Source organism: Bombus vancouverensis, chromosome 5, assembly GCF_051014615.1.
Source record: "Bombus vancouverensis nearcticus chromosome 5, iyBomVanc1_principal, whole genome shotgun sequence".
Classification (NCBI taxonomy): domain Eukaryota; kingdom Metazoa; phylum Arthropoda; class Insecta; order Hymenoptera; family Apidae; genus Bombus; species Bombus vancouverensis.
In genome coordinates this window covers 10,227,801-10,244,401 of record NC_134915.1, presented here as the reverse complement: position 1 = coordinate 10,244,401, position 16,601 = coordinate 10,227,801, and the positions used below count along the sequence as shown (strand labels likewise).

The window sequence follows — 16,601 nt, the reverse complement described above, 5'->3', positions numbered from 1 at the left end:
GGTTCTGATCCGGCTTTCCAATCGTCCAAGACGATAAAGACGTCCGCCATTGATGTGGTTCGTTACGACAATATAACGATCCCGGGGCGATACGATGCAATCAGCCTGAAGAACCCTCTTCGGTCCGCTAAAGCGCAGTGGCTGAAGATGAGCAAACACGGGGCTGACGATCGGTTTACCCGACGACTTGGCCAAAGATCAAGATACCTGGCCGCCTATAAATAGATCCATCGGCTCAATAATGAGCCGGGAGCGGTCGGTTTATCGATATCGATCGCGCAATATCGTGCCGCTCAAAATATCTGGCCGTGTAATAGAATCGATAAGAACGAACGTACGAAGAAATAACGTCGGAGGATTGAACCAGAGGCGACGCTCGATTCGCTCTCCCAACGAAAGATCCACCGACTCTCTCGAATCGATTAGCCTCCAGCTTAAAAATAATATTTTCTTTTTTATTCGCAGGAAATGACTGGAATTAAACGAGTTGCCGTCCGGGTTGCTTCTTGAGCCATTTCCTATCGACTAGTATCGAGAAGCATCGTTAACGATAAACGTGCTCCGCGATATTCATCGTTGAAAGAAAAACGTCGAGGTGACTTAGATAAGGAAATGAATGTTGCAAAATAAAGTGTAAAAGCACGATTAAACAATATGTAAAACGAGGTGTAGAAAGATAAAAGATAATGGAAAGCGGCCAAGTTTAATTTAATTTAGAAAATATAAAGGTGGTTGAAAGTGGATTGAAATGGCGCCACGCAGACTACGACGGAAGTTGTTCGATTGTTTGGAAGCAGATTTTTGGACGGTAATCTGGGTAATATATTTCATGATCCACAGACATTTTGCCGGGCACAATTGACAAGTTGCCAGAAAGAAAATGGCAAAACGTTGTTCCTCCGCGTCGTTGCGTTTAGATCCAAAGTCCATCCGCGGTACATGTGACGGGGCTTTCTTTCGTCGAGAGGGAAAAGTGTGGACTGCAACGTATGAAAAGTCGAAGCTGGAGAGTGCGTGCTTTAGCATGGCTGAGTGCGTGCGTTTGCACGTACGTACAAGTGCCTATTTTTACCGCCACTTAGTGTGTCGTGAGGGTGAAGTTTAGAGAAGGTTAAGAGAGACTATTTCGCGTTACAAAACTTTCTTTCTGTCACCAGAGAATTGCCTTCTACGATAAATCCGAGCGAAAACACAAAACCTCTTCGACGATGAATCTTCGAACGGAGAATGTTAAATAGCTATGAGTCGTTATTATTAGTAACGAATTTTTTCTATCTAGGAATCACAAACTGACTGTGAAAATATTTACCTAAGTCCTGTTCGAAGGTCCTGTTGTGATCCACCAGACAAGATCCACAAACTCAGTTTTTCATTCATTTCATTTGCATCTCGTTCTCTCCTTCTCTCAACCACGTCACTTTGCTAAGAATTTCTAAAATTTGCTCGAGGCATTTTTAGTATTTTTGTAATATTCAATTATTAGATTGTTATTTATGCAAATTGCAAAGAAATGGAACCTCTATACAGATCTGTCTTACCTTCTAAATACTACAACACGTGTATAACGAGTATAACGAGTGTAACAAGTATAACGAGTTTGCTTTGCATATTTTGTATATGTTTACATAATATATGCATTCTGCACATTTTTACACATCTAAATATCTGCAATTCATCAACTGTTAATAAATTGTTTATATTATATTTCATTAACTAGCTATGTAACAGCATCGAGATTTCAAGATTACCTGTTTCCCCTCGCGAGCACAAAAATTATGAGAATTTTCTACTCGACGAATATTAATAGCAAAAGTTCCTAACTACACAGAATTACCGGCCCCCATACGTACAACGCTGTGACATAAAAACCTCTATAAACTCATCTGTGATCGATCACGTACGCCACACACACGTACACTATACACGCAAGCTATTAACTTTTACGCATACTATTCAATACCTGCTCGATGCCTACTGACTATCGTCGTGGAAGTAGCGATCGTTCTATCTGAAATGAGGGTATAAACTTGCCTGTGCCTTGTCGTTAGTGTAGCCCGAGAAACTTATTCGCCGATAAACGCCGAACATGCGTACGATATCTGGATCCTTAACAATCGTTCCGTAAATAAATGGCGTTTAACCTCAGCGGCCTTTCGCCGCGTCACACCGTACCGTATTAATAGGAAGTTCACGTAAATCCAATTTAGAAACCATGAAACGTTTAAGTAATCTTTCACGGTGCATCTAGACGCGGGACTCGATTCTGCTTCTCGTTGGATTAAAGGTATCCGATTCACGGTGTACTTCGATTAAATTTACGATATTCAACGTATACACTAACTGCACGTTCGCAAAGAAACGTCGTTGATAATTTATCGCGACCAGTTTATAGGTTTCTGTAAAGATAATCTTGCTCGGTATTTTGTGAAAAATTATCGTTATAAGGATTAATGGATAACTGGTAGGAATGTATATTATACGAGAACGTTCCATAACGTATACCGTGTTTCTTTTCTTTTCGAGTGGATATTGTTGTTCGGGTAACAATACCAAACGAATCTTAAAATATACGATTGTTACGATGATACGAAATTGCCAGGGAGTTATCATTTGAAGTACAATCGATCGCTTATTCTACTTTCTTGTTTGGTGGACTACTAGGCAAATGATGGAAAGTCATCCTGGGTAACTTAAGATGCTATTCGAAGAAAACAACTTGATATTTCTGGCATCGGAAACTGAAAACTCGAAGCAGAAGAAATCGCGAAACTTTTATCGCCAACCAGACAAGATCAATATTATCGAAGGCAGAAGCAACTCACTCTGGCCACGTCCACGAAATTCCACGATAAGTTTTTCACCACCCCATAACTTTCAGCTGGTATCAACTTCTGTTTGGTAATGTTACTCCTTTTTCGGAGATCCGTCGCAATCGCCTTCGATGAGTTTGCGAAAGCTGTTCGAGGAACGAGTATTCTCAAACGCGTACCTATTACACGAGGGAAAAATTATAGAATTCGGAGAAATTGTAAAATGTTTCAATTACTGAGCTTTCGAAAATTTAAATGTATAGTGCCATGTTTCCTAATATTTGCTTTTACTAGTTTTATGCGTAGTCATTTTACACGCGATAAAAAATAATTGAAAATATGTATAAGAAAGGCGAGTGGATTTTTAAAATTATTTTTCTATAAGTTTGCGGAACTTTGTGCCATAAATTTTCAATTTTGCATTATTACGCGATGAATTTTCTCGCGTGATTAATCGAACGATGCGGAATTAAACACATGCAAAATATTCCGCGTTACGATCGAATGCTTACGTAGCTGAAAAAAAAAACAACAGGTAATGAACGAAGCAGCGAAGTGGCTGCTCTTTTTTTCGACCGGGTCGATTCCGCGTTGCGCGCTTATTTCAAATACACTTTTATTTTTATTTCACACATTCATCGCGAATCCAACATTTGATTAGGTAGAATTTCACCGCGCGCCGATCGTTTCCGATGATTGCTTTTTGTTTCATTTACTTTCGAAACCGTTCCTTTCGAGTTTCCTCGCCACCGTTCGATTATTAATTCGAGCCGATGATTCTTTTACGATATTCGCGCAATCTTCTTTCACAGAATCTTTAACGAACATTCCATCGATAAACTCGTTGGACGGTAAACAAAAGTTCTGGAAAAAGTAGCCACCCACGCACGTTCTCTTTTCAGCGACGCGTCAAAATAAACAATCTACAAGCCGATCGTTTACTGTCTTGCAACATAAAATGCGTCATATATGCAGAACAATTTATAATTATACGGTCTTCGAGCAAGCAAAATTGCATTTCGAAATAATACCTTTATAATAAATATGTTGGTTTAGCAGGTAAATAAGAACAAAATTCCTCCTAAAAGATGAGAAAATTTACATAAGTTTTAAACCCGTCTATTGTACCTTCCCTAGCATTTCTCGGTTCTCGATATATTATGTCGAGATATTCGAAATACCTCGAGGTTTTTACCTGTTAAAATTATTATATAAGCAATTACGAAATAACGACTACGTGTTTCAAGTCGAAAGATGGCACAAAGCGAATGATAAAATTTCAGTTTCCTTCAGTTTCGAAATGATAAATAGGATATTTTAACCAAGAAGGGTGGTATTATCCTCGGCACAGACACACCGCTAAACTTCTTCGTTTCTGAATTACATATTCCGAATCTTCTTTGAAAACGTTCCATCCTTACCAACACCGTCGCACGCAGCAATTAATCAATCGTATTCGAATAGAAACGCAACACTTAACTATTTTCATCACGAACCGCTAACCAGCAATTAATCAACTGGCATTTCGAATAGAAATACGACGCTTAATCATTTCCAGCAGCGTAACTCCGCTGAAACTAGCATCAACGGAGTTCGCAAACTATCTCAGCCAATAACCCAGAACGATATTCTACCATTTTATGTAGGTTCGCGAGGGAGAGACTGACTGGCTTCCTACCTGAATCCCCAGTTACCTGACGCCCTCGTTTCAACCACCGCCAACAAATCACATCGATAACGAACGTCCATCTTCGCCCACATCGTGCTGCCCTCGTTTCGCGTTAATGTCACTCCACGTTCGCACGAATCGAGCCAAGCTCTGGATGTATTCGCGATTCGTTCTGAGCGAGCGAGAACACGCTCGATTGCCTCGTTCGCCAGTGGATTTCGAATTTACTGGCATTTCGCGCGAAGAAACTTTATGCCGAACGCGACCGAACATTGAACGCCACGTTCGTTTCCACTTCAATTAGAACATCCTTCGTTTCCCCTTTTACGAGCCTTATATAGGGAAATCTTAAAAAGACGCACCACCTGATCACGGAAATTTATAGAATCAGAGAAATTTTTCGTCCATTGGCTATTTATCTCTTTCGAAGTTTTATCTCTTATAATTAGGCGCGAAAGTAATTTTGAAGCAACGAAGAAGTTTCGACGTCCGATAATATCCAAAGAATGGAGATCAGGAGGATAAATTTCTAAAAAAATACAAAATTGACAAAAATATATAGAAACGTCTACGCTGAGATTAAAGAAACGAAAAGGAATTTCGTAAAATTTTTAGTCGATGCACCATACGTCCGTTTCAAGGAATAGAAGAAGAATTTGGAGAAATTTCTATTCAATGGATGGATGGTTCGTTTTAATCTCTCAATGGGGAAACTTTCCTTCTTTTGCTATAAGAAGGTCCTTTCGAGGTCTACAAATTTCCGTGAAACTCCTTTGAGCCATGCTTCAAGGATGCCTCTTTGAGACCTGTTCTTAGAGTCAAGTCCGTTGTGCATAGGACACTAATTCGATGTACGAGTATGGTAATAGAGCACTAATTAGAGTGCTTAGAGAACAGCAATAATGAAAAGATCACTTTTAGGGAGTTCTAAGTGTATCCTACTTAGGAAAGCTTCTCTGATAGTCGGGTCTGAGTCACGTCACAGAGGATGCTGTCCCATATCGGGAACTAATTTAGCATAAAACACATGTCAGAGGTGAAACAATTACACCGTTGGATGGGTCGGGTTACTGCAACGCTCGCAAACTACGATGCCAGGGATAAAACGAAAGAAGAAAAGAGAAACGCGATCTAGATGGGCCGCTCCTTTTACGAGCGAACGTACAATGAGTCGTTAGTCATCTCATCGAACTTGCGAACTCTAGAACGCAGGTGTCTATGTTCGTGGATCGGTTCTACGCTACGCCAATTCCTACACGATCGACCTTTAGCGTTTGTCGCAGCTTTCGCCACACGCACCGTCGAGCGGTCATTCAATGAAAGTCGATGATCGACGAGGAATTGCTGATTATAGATCGATCGGTGTACGCGATAAAAATGTTTAATGTAAACTGACAGGTGCCGAGGAAAATTTCTTTACGGTTTCAGTGAATGTTATAAAGTCGTTGGCCGTCGGAGTAACTTGTCATAGTCAGAGAGAAATGCGTCAACCTTTTTGTTTGAGAAATAGCTGCTCAGGTGTTCGAAGTTTATTTCTCGGAGTTTTCATATTTAGATTGGATTATTCAAAGCATCGAGAGTGTTTTGGAATATATTTCCTACGCTACTAGTCTTTCAGCCCACGTTCATTTAACATCGCTGATTCAAAGCGATCGGATTTCCATGCAGTTACACGGTAACGTTGTTGTATCGTCTAACGAGCGGTATAGAGATTTTTAATGTACACACGACAAAGCTTTGATAGAGTAATTGCCTCTAACCATTGCCACTTTCGTCCGCGGAACATCCCATCCATTATGTTCTCGAATAATTTTATTATATCGTCGAACGTATAATGGCACGCTCTTCCATTGAATCACCAACTCGAAATACCAGGCGTAACGCGATTATCGTATCAAAATCGAATTCGGGTAGTTTCTACAATTTCGATTCCGTTTCGCTACAGCACATTCCAAACAGAAGTATTTCAACGCATTCAGGGTATTCGAACAAAGATTCTCCACGAAGAAACCAACGTTCCATCGAAAAATTATTCCGGAGCGCGTCGAATTCCTTTGGTCGGCGCGAAATAAAACGCGCCTGCCGTAAAATATTCGAAACTCGGTCCTCCAGAGACCTACAACTAACTTATATTCGCTCCAGACTGCATATCGACCCTCGGAACACGTGCATTTGACGTTCTTTTTTTGATTTTTGTTTTTTTATTTGCAATTCCACGAAGTGACCAAGAGATTGGAACTAAAACAGGCCTGTATCGCCCGATTCTACCGCAGGGGACCACTGTTTCCGGTGGGAGAGCCGCGAATTCGTCGGCCGGAAACTTCAGTAGCGGAACAATGCGCGCCATAGTTTCGAAACTGTTCGCGTGAACCGCGTAAACCGGAGGCGATTTACGTAATACCAAAGATTATTAAACAGAAGAATCGATGATAGTCGGTTTGTTTGAGTATCTGTTGGAAGGTATTTTTTTCTTTGGAACAGCGTCGATGACGCTTCAAGATAAAATACAAAGTCGTAATTTAAGCTAATTCTATCCGTGTCGAATAGAATGAATTGCAAATTACTGTGTGTATTTTTCTACTTGATTTAGAGGAAACGGTGTATAATATCGATATTTGATGAATTGAGCAATAAACTGCTTGGTAATGTATCATTGCACGATCAATCGATACAAATCAACGATACATCGAATAAATCAAAATATTAGAATTTTATAAAAATTATGTCAAATATGTAAATCAATAATACAAGTGCATCGAAATTTCTTATATCTATATGAAAACGTTTCTTCTTTAAGTTTCAACGATCTTAAGTTCAGCAATTTATCGATCTCAACAGATTTCAATAATCCTAGATTTCAAAATCTTTCAGTTTTGCAAAATTTCAACAACCTACACTCACAAAATTTCTACTAAAATTTTCAAAATCCAAAGTTTAAAAAGTCCAAAACAAATATTCACCAAATTCCAACAATCCTATAATAAATCCTGCAATTTCGCCAAATTGCAACAATCCTAAGTACGTGATTAACTTCTCAACTTATCATCCTAACACATCCTACAAATTTACCTACTGATTTCAAATTTCAATCGTTCACAAAGGAAAGTAGAAAGGGAATCAAGTTTTGCTACTCACTGGCGTCTTAATGAAACAGAATCCTCTTCGGTTCCTCTTCGTTCGTAGAAGCGTTCCTGGATCCTGGGGCGACGTGCACGTCGCGTGGTTTGCCGCGGATGGAGAGTTTCGAACAGGAGCCGGTTTCGAGACGTATCGGCTGACGAGACAAGACTGAGACGAAGGAGAGGAAGGAGAGAGAAAGAGAGAGAGAGGAAGAAGCGCACGTGGCGGGAAGGCAAAGAGCGCGACCGCAAAAACGGCAGGCTACGACACGACCTCGGCGACGGTCGCAACGAGACTGAACTTCCAGCCAGGCCGCCGCTCCAGTCTGGAAACAGCTGCTCCGCTAGCCAGCGCCAGAAAACTACTCCGTCGCCTGGCGGACCGGCAAGCCGCGCCAAGTGTATCTTCCACGAGTGCCGATCGGTCCGTGGAAGGGGCACGGCGTAGAAAAATCACGTTTCACCCTATTGGTACCGCCTGATCCGCCTGTTGTTCTCCTACTGTAGTTGATCGAGTTTGCAGGATCGAGAGAGGTCGTCTCCATAGTGGGGTGTTAAGTAGCAGTCAATTAGAACTCTGCTCTTGCAGCTTTCCAATGAATTTCTTCGAATTTTTATTCGAAGGTTCACTGTGGCTTTCTTTATAATTAAATATTGGTAAAGAGCTGTTTCTGGTTTCATTCGTAACTTGATGGATGAAGGCAGAATGATAATTGGGTTGATGGTGTGTTTGTTGAATCTTGGATCGTCATTTATTGGTTCAGCTCCAAAATCGTCTGAATATTCTGTCTATACTTCCTATACCATCTATACTTTCTCCTTTATTAAGTATATTTCAATTTCCCTCACGTACCTCAGGTTTGGAATTATGGATGGTTAAAGGAATTGTTCAGCGTTCGTTCCGTCTCTCGATACATGTTACTGCACATAAAGCACGTACGTAGAAAATATGTTCCTATTTCTTTTGCTTATTTCAGAGCGTAGATTCATCTCCAGTGGTATCGACATGCATTTATGAACCACCTTATATATAGCTTGAATTAAATCGATTCTCCGATCCAATCATGTGTTCGATAACGCACAACTAATTAACCAATTCATTTCATTCAAACGCGCGTATAATCCCAACAGCTTGGACCGAAGATTCGTGGAAAAAGAGCGAGAAGAATATCTGCTGGTGGCAGGATAACGTATCGCGGGTGTAGCAGGCAAGGCGCCTCCATGGTATCGGGGCCATTACCTGAAAAAGCGAATACTCCCCTTCACTGACAGCTGCTCTCACGTGTAAATATTTACATTTCGTATGAGGCCCGGGGTCGTTCACACAAGGCCTGCAACTTGCAGCCCAACGTTGCGCAGTGCGCCTGAATGCAACGAATGGGAATGCAAATTTAGAACGAAGAACCACCTACTTCTCCCCCGAAGCGTTCCTCGATCACCTCGTAAAATATCTACGGTGAAAAAAAAAAAAAAAAATATACGACGGCTGTAAAACGCTACGTCAAAACTATGTCACTCTTCCGTGTCACCAATAAACGAATCGTCAGAATCGTAAAGATCCAACATACGAAACATGACTGGAAAAACGATCGAAAGCCAGACTCGCAAACGATTCGATAAATTTTCCACATATATGCGCGTTCGCGTTCGAGGGAGCGAACGATGTAACCGTACCAGCCTTTTATACCAGAATGCTAGTGTACCTTTACCGCGTTTACCCTGTCATTTACCTTACCAGTCGTTGCAAACCAGCACCTGTGCCGTAACGCGTTAGTCCCAGGTTATTACGAATAGCGTATCGTCGCCTAAATTCCACCTGTCACGACTATCACGTTTATTGGCCTAAATTCGAGAGGAAAGTTTCGTTCCAGATTGTCTAACGACCGAGGATGATGGCATAGTTGGAATCGAACGATCCCAAACCCTAGCTGATAACGGCAAATTCGGAGAATCCTGCATAGTGCGTGTCACCCTAAAGCTTATCAGTGCTTTTAACCAGGATTTAGACCCGTGTGTTCTAGACTCGCTTATGGCGTGCGCGCCGACAACAGACCATGGCAAATATTAACCTAGGCGCTATCTTCGATACGGGTACGCTTCCTGTCTTCCGTTAATGTCTTTCATCCCCTAGCTGAATATCTTCCTTCTTTTTTTTTAATCTCCTTCGATAGAATTTTATGGTCTAGAATAGTTTTTAGAATTACGTTACGCTCTTCGTTGCTATTAAAACAGGGATCGTTCTTTTCCAGAAAATGCATAATTTTCACGTTAGAAACATTGTAATTTCGTTGCTCGCAGATTGTCTCTTTAAAAATGCACGAAGACAAAATCCCCATCATTTGCGTCTGTCTAAGAGTCGAGCAATTAAGGCTAAACTGTCGTTTTAACGAATACGTCAGAGCTATCAAATATGCACACAGATTCTTATGAGTGTACTCGCACAGATAGTTAAATATTTCATTCAGAACAGTCACATGTATATCAGGATACTCATACTGTAACCACAACTTGGACCTTAAATAATTAAGACGACGCAACGTATGCGTCAGTAGCTGCAACGCGTTAACCTCGAGTAATTATAGCTCAACGTCGACTGTAATCAAAACTTAGGAAGTGCTTAAGCTCCTCCAGAGTCCGGCACCCTTAAACACTCGACGTTGCTGAAATCATTCTCCTCTTTTTGCCACTCGTCTTGGACCTTCCTTCAACAGTCTATCCGCGTGTCGTCTCGCGAGAAACAAATCATAGCTCTCGTCGGCCATCGAAAAGGCAGAGGCCACTTGTTCAGACCGGCCAGCCGTCGTTCTCAAGTATTCAGCCAGCCGAACACACTGAGCATCGTACTCGCTTTGACCGAGTCGCATGCATAACTAAGTCTTCGTCGATCGGCTATTTATTTAGACTCGAGGCTCGAAACTCGATGGCGCCAGAATATTTGCGATATTGCGGAGACTGGTTCGAGTGGGCGGTCCAGGTGAAATGTTTATGCGTTTTCGTAGAAGCTGCACGCTCAGGCCTCTTCCTCTTCAGGTGGGGAAACCGACGAAATATACCGTGAAAGGGCAAACTTATACGCGAGACCGAACGTTAACGTTTCTGCAATCGATTGCAATTTTGAGAACAGTTTTGCTGCTTGAAAGTGGAAACCGTGATAAATTCGATTTATAAATGCTTCGATGTACAAACGCTGGGACGCAAAGTAAAGAGAAGTACCTAAACTTCGAGTTGCTGTGTACTCGATTGCAATCCAGAGTGTCACTTGAAAATAATCAAACCGAACATAGAAATTTCGGGAAATTGATGGACGTTCTGATGTACAAAGGATGCACGTTGAACTATAAATTTTGGCCCGAGTCTCCTATATTAAATTACACTTTAGCTTCGCTAGTTAGAATACACGATCGAAGCAGCACAGTTCCCCTCGCATTCACTGCGACAACCCATTATTATCGGACGAGTAAAAGTTTCCAAGGGGAACCTACAGAGATGGAAATATCTGAATAACGGATACCAAGAAGTTTCATTCTCATCGAAAAGGAATAATATTTATCGCTTTAGTATGTAATTCCATCACATTGTTATGATTGTATGCGCACGTTCCGTGCAGCGTGAGCGCAAACAGTCAGCGATCTTCTTCTGGTAAGTTCACGAGTTTGGTCAAAAACGAGCAACTAAGCGACTCGTTCCGACCTGCCACATAATTATTCTGTTCTATTGGAGTCACAACGACCTGACAGGCAGCTGCTCACGCGACTGCTTTCGTCTAACGCGTCTATTCCTTTTCGATTCCCCGGGGGCATAATTAAAGTCTCGTAGATCATGCGTAAACGTGTCCCTATGGTACGTAATAATGATGCTTAGGACACGTTTGTTATTGGATAATTACACGAACCGCTTGAAAACTACTTGATCGCTTTGATCCTGATGAACGTTTGAAAACATCGATGTGTTAACAGGATACTTCAATGGATTTATTAAGATTATAAACGCATCACAATTATGTCATCAACGCGTATTTTGATGGACGATATCCCGGTATATATGTAATGAGATCTGTCATGAGCCTGAAGAGATCGATTCAAGATTCAAGAAAAATTGCCAATTGATGGGAATGTCAAGGTGGTTTCAAGATCAAACTAGTGTAATATTTCAATCACGATACACACTATAATATACACTATAATATACACTATAATGGCATCGTTCTCTATGATTCCAAGAGGAAGAATCTGTAGAATGTAAAGAATGTATCACTCCAAGTTGCTACGTGCAATGATTCTCATGAATAAAATTGTACATTCGCAGGATTCTCATTGTTAATTTTTCTATTCAGAACTCCATGAAACAGCACCTACATATTACAACGTGTATTTCATGGCCGAGTTTCCAGGAGTTTATTGGAAAAACCAATGTCCCGGTGTCGTTCGTCGAGACATTCTCACCCGGGGAAACTCTTGCTTTTATCATTAACCACGAGGATGCAAGAATGTTGGCTGATAGTACGTTAAAAGGTAGTACACGAGATAAGGACGGGGTAGGTTAGACAGGGGAATGTGTGTCGAGTAGTCTGCTACACTTTCGAATCCGTAACAGAGCTGCAGCTCGAGGAGCTTGCTGTGTGCGTCATACATAATGCAGGGACAAAGTAGAGATGAACGGCTGCCGAGTAACGTGCATGTTAAATCCGCAATGCAAATTTCACGTGAAAACTTCCGATCGGTCGTCCCATCGCATCGCGACGAATTCCTGTTTTTCATCAATAATTTACCCTCGCTTTCCTCTCTTTCTTCCCTACCTGACCAGAGAGCGTGCGAACTCCCATCGGGGGTATCTGGCATGTTCATCTCAACGTTCGTTTCGCTTTCTTTCCATAAGAATAGAATACATTTGCAAGAGACGAGAATGAACTATCGAGATCTGCAATGAATACGTTCAGTCAGAAACTCGCGATGCAGCGTCGAGTGGTTTGGGTTTTCGTTTTTAATCCTATCTGGCAGTCTCCTTGTACGTTATTTGTTCTCTTCTTCTTTTTCCTTCGTTTCTTTATATTATATTTATATTAGTTATATTTTGTTATCCTGCTTTCTGTATAGTGTAAAGCCACTTTATAAAATGACTCGTGTTGTATTGGTTAATCGAATCGAGCCATTCATCTTCACCCCAATCGAAACATCCCCTCCGTCCTGCTCGATCGAAGCTAAAAAGTACTAGGCTGCTCACGTGCTAATCCCACGTTAGACGAGTCCTGCTCGTCTCATTTACCGATAGATAGATCGAATTACTAGCGGACCACCGGCGGATAAACAGCAAGAGTTACTTTACACTGAATTAGGTCACCTGTTCCTTCGGTCTCCGCAGACAGGAAGTCGTTGAAGTTCGTCGATTACACGGTGGTATATCCCCTTTGGCTCATTAACGTGTACTATTCATTCGTTGTAACGCATTTTTTGATGGACTGGTCGTTTCAATCGAAAAGAAAACGAGGGAAAAAGAAACGTTGACGCTGCTGGCAATCTGTTCCAAGTACTCATCATCGTAGCCATCATCTGGCTATTTATACAAAGCTGACGCCCGCGTGAAATTAAACTGTGCGGCTTGATTAAAACGAAGCGTAACCGTCGCGCGAAAGTATAGGAAGAGGAGGAGAAGGAGGAGGCCTCTATCCGCCTTATTTCCTCCGTGGCCGGAGTCGTTAGCGGCCTGTCTCCTCAACGATTAGGTCATCTTCACCCTTGCGGCGTTTTCATCCGCGACGACAAAGCCACGGCATATCCCGGATGCGATGATTATCGTTAAGAATTACCGAGTCTTACCAGCCCCTTGCTCTTGCCAATCTGTTCGTTCCTCTCTTTTCTTCTTTCGATCGTTGGCTGGCCATTCCTCTCTTTCCTGTCTTCGAGACAGGACGACCACGTGCGCCCTGTCAGGGCCCACGCGACACCCATTACGAGCAATCGGCCCTTCAAATGCACTATAAATGACGCGGGCGATTCTTCAATCTCGCCGTGGAATGCGTTTTCAGCAAGTGGTCACGCTTATCGGAATTATAATATTATCTAGTTGGAGCGCAACCGGACAAGAAGAATCACCCGACTCGTTATGCAACAATGTGTATACCCGCGACGCGATCGTTGAAAATTCTTCTTACAAAATGAGATGGACGTAGATTATGGTCGTACGAAGTTGATCATGATCGTTTGATACATAGTTAGACGCATGTTATGATGCAAGCATTAATTTTATATTTCCTTCTACACCGTGGGATCGTTACTCGTGTATGAATTAAACACGTGAGTCGTCCAGACGAAACAAGGTTGTCTTTACAAAAAGTGTTTTACTCACTTAAACTCGTGTACAATACATTATTTCGTAGTATAAAATTACTTTCCTGTTTACATACTCACGAAATATTACAGTACAATATTACAGTACATTTACACCGTGTATGTATCACACGATACGACTACTAGTATATTACAAACGTTCAAGCGCTGTGGCTTAAAAAACATTCGAGAAACCTTATAAACACATTTTGATTCTATGGTAAAAAGTTTTGTGACAGAAAAATTTGTTAACTAATTACAAGTGCACATTGATTAATATCATTATTATACATCACGAAAATTTGATGATAAAGAGACATGTACAGCTGAAGGGAAATCGATTATATAGAAATATTAAGTAAATTTAGAGCAATATCATTTAAAATTGTCAATTTAGCCTAATATTTCACACAGGGAAAAAGGATATTGGTAATTTCCCCTAGCACCACCACCACACAAACAATCATTAGATAAAGAATTTTGAAACTATACGATAAATTGATCGCTTCGTTCTATCACGAATAAAATAGTATGCTTTAAAAGCATTCAGTATTTGAACTGAATACTATTGAATACTATTATATACGATTAATAAATAAAATTCTGTATGGAACATTGTAAATAGATAAATATCTTAACAAAGTTAAAATAAATATCGATTGCATAGAAACGAACGATTCTTTTCTTCCATTTTAAATTAAGAATACTCGTTGATATTCTAAATTATAAAGAATTCAATTTGGACGGGGAATTTTTTGGCACGTAGTGGTCCATAGCATAATGGCACTTTCCAAAACCACTTTTTTAGAAGTGGAAAAATTAATCGTATTGATATTTTGTTTTCTAAAGTTGCTCCACTATATCGTGATCGTTTTTGTAGGAAGATTGTTTTATACTAGTTTTCTGAGAGTGCTTCGTCCTCTGTAATTCTTTAGCGAAATACATTATCGTCTTTTTAAGTCCTTCGGCTAAAGGAACCTTTGGTTCCCAATTCAAATACTTCTTAGCTCTAGTAATATCGGGTCTCCTTCGTTGTGGATCATCTTCGACCGCGGCAAGTTCGACTATCTTACTATTAGTACCAACCAGATCCTTTATTATAAGGGCAAATTCTGTAATCAATTACAATTTACTCGCTGTATATTTTCTATAAAATATTCGATCAATTTTTCTAAAAGTATTTGACAATACCATATTTACCTTCTATTGTATGCTCGACAGGATTTCCAATGTTTATTGGTTGAGTGTAATTAGACGCCATTAGGGCAACTAATCCATCGACTAAGTCGGATACATATTGAAAAGATCGCGTCTGTTTTCCGCTACCGTATATCGTAATCGAGTCATTCTGTAACGCTTGTAGAATAAAGTTCGAAACTACTCGACCATCATTCATGTGCATCCTTGGCCCAAATGTATTAAAAATTCGGGCAACACGCACGGAGATGCCTTCTTGTCTCATATATGCATAGCTTAATGTTTCTGCTACGCGTTTTCCTTCGTCGTAACAAGCTCTTGGACCTATGAAAATCATATATTTAATTTTTATTTTACTATCTTACATTTTATTAAACAAATACAGTTGCAATTATTTTCATATATACCTATAGGATTCACATGTCCCCAATAAGTTTCTGATTGAGGATGTTCATTAGGATCTCCATAAACTTCAGATGTGCTAGCAATTAAAACTCTTGCTCCTACCCTTTTTGCAAGACCTGATATGATTGGATAATTATGTTTACTGACTACTTAAGTGAGATTCTCAATGCTCTAAGTTGACACAGTGTTTACATACCTAAGATATTTATTGTACCTAATGTATTTGTTTTTATCGTTTTAACTGGATTAAGCATATAATGTGGTGGACTAGCTGGGCTAGCAAGATGATATATTTCATCAACTTCTAAATAGAGAGGTCTAACAATGTCATGGTGAACAAGCTCAAAATTTTCATGGCCAACCCAATGTTCAACATTACGTTTCCTGCCAGTAAAAAAATTATCTACAACTATTACTTCATGGCCAGCAAGCATTAAACGGTCGACCAAATGTGATCCTACAAAGCCAGCTCCACCTGTCACCAATATCCTCTTTCGATTCTTATAGTTAAGAAATTTGACTGTTGGAAAGTCCTTTGATACTTTGTTCTCAATTTTAGCTTCAAGATGTTGCAGTTTGCCCTCTAATTCACGAATTCGTATTTTTGCTTCTTCAATATCTTTGATATCAGTGTAACGTACATTTTCTTCAGACTCTTGAATTTTTTCATTGACATTTTCAATCTCATTTACATCTTCTAGACGAGATTTGCGATCTCTTGGATGAAGTCGGGCGAAAGATTGTTCATCTTCTGGATTAACTAATGTTCTGTAAAATCCTAACACTGCAAGAAGATAAGTATATGACATTGATTTTATCATTCAAGGGCAAATGCTCACAGCTGTAAAGAAACATTAAATGCTTGTTAGAAAGCAGCAACAACATTTACCTAATATTATACAAATCACGAAGAAGGCAACCTGTTTCATCTTTCGCGGAGTGACAACCATGCTTCAACATTGCACATGTCATGGAGATATTTACATTACTTCCCTGTCAACTTGTCACAGACTAAAGTCATGATAATATCTAGTAGATAAGATGTTCAATCGCCACAAATATGTCATTTTCAGGTTTC

General features: G+C 40.3%; 2 protein-coding genes across 4 annotated transcripts in view; both read right to left on the bottom strand.

The window, feature by feature from the left end:
- Positions 1 to 7,968, bottom strand: part of Sulf1 (Extracellular sulfatase Sulf1) — a 78,110-nt gene extending 70,142 nt beyond the window's left edge. For 2 of the 3 annotated variants that reach the window (XM_076618913.1, XM_033347925.2), the window contains exon 1: positions 7,615 to 7,968. The gene's annotated coding sequence lies outside the window, so the exon portion shown is untranslated. The remainder of the gene's footprint in view (positions 1 to 7,614) is intronic. The other variant, XM_033347907.2, reaches the window with a different exon arrangement.
- Positions 7,969 to 13,817: 5,849 nt separating this feature from the next.
- Uxs (UDP-xylose synthase) lies at positions 13,818 to 16,552 on the bottom strand. Its single transcript, XM_033347071.2, has 5 exons — positions 16,413 to 16,552; positions 15,720 to 16,307; positions 15,526 to 15,639; positions 15,122 to 15,442; positions 13,818 to 15,033 (listed from the first exon to the last, which is right to left on the bottom strand). The coding sequence occupies exons 1-5, from the start codon at positions 16,471 to 16,473 to the stop codon at positions 14,765 to 14,767; spliced, it is 1,353 nt and encodes a 450-aa protein (XP_033202962.1). The 5' UTR covers positions 16,474 to 16,552; the 3' UTR covers positions 13,818 to 14,764.
- Positions 16,553 to 16,601: the final 49 nt, after the last annotated feature.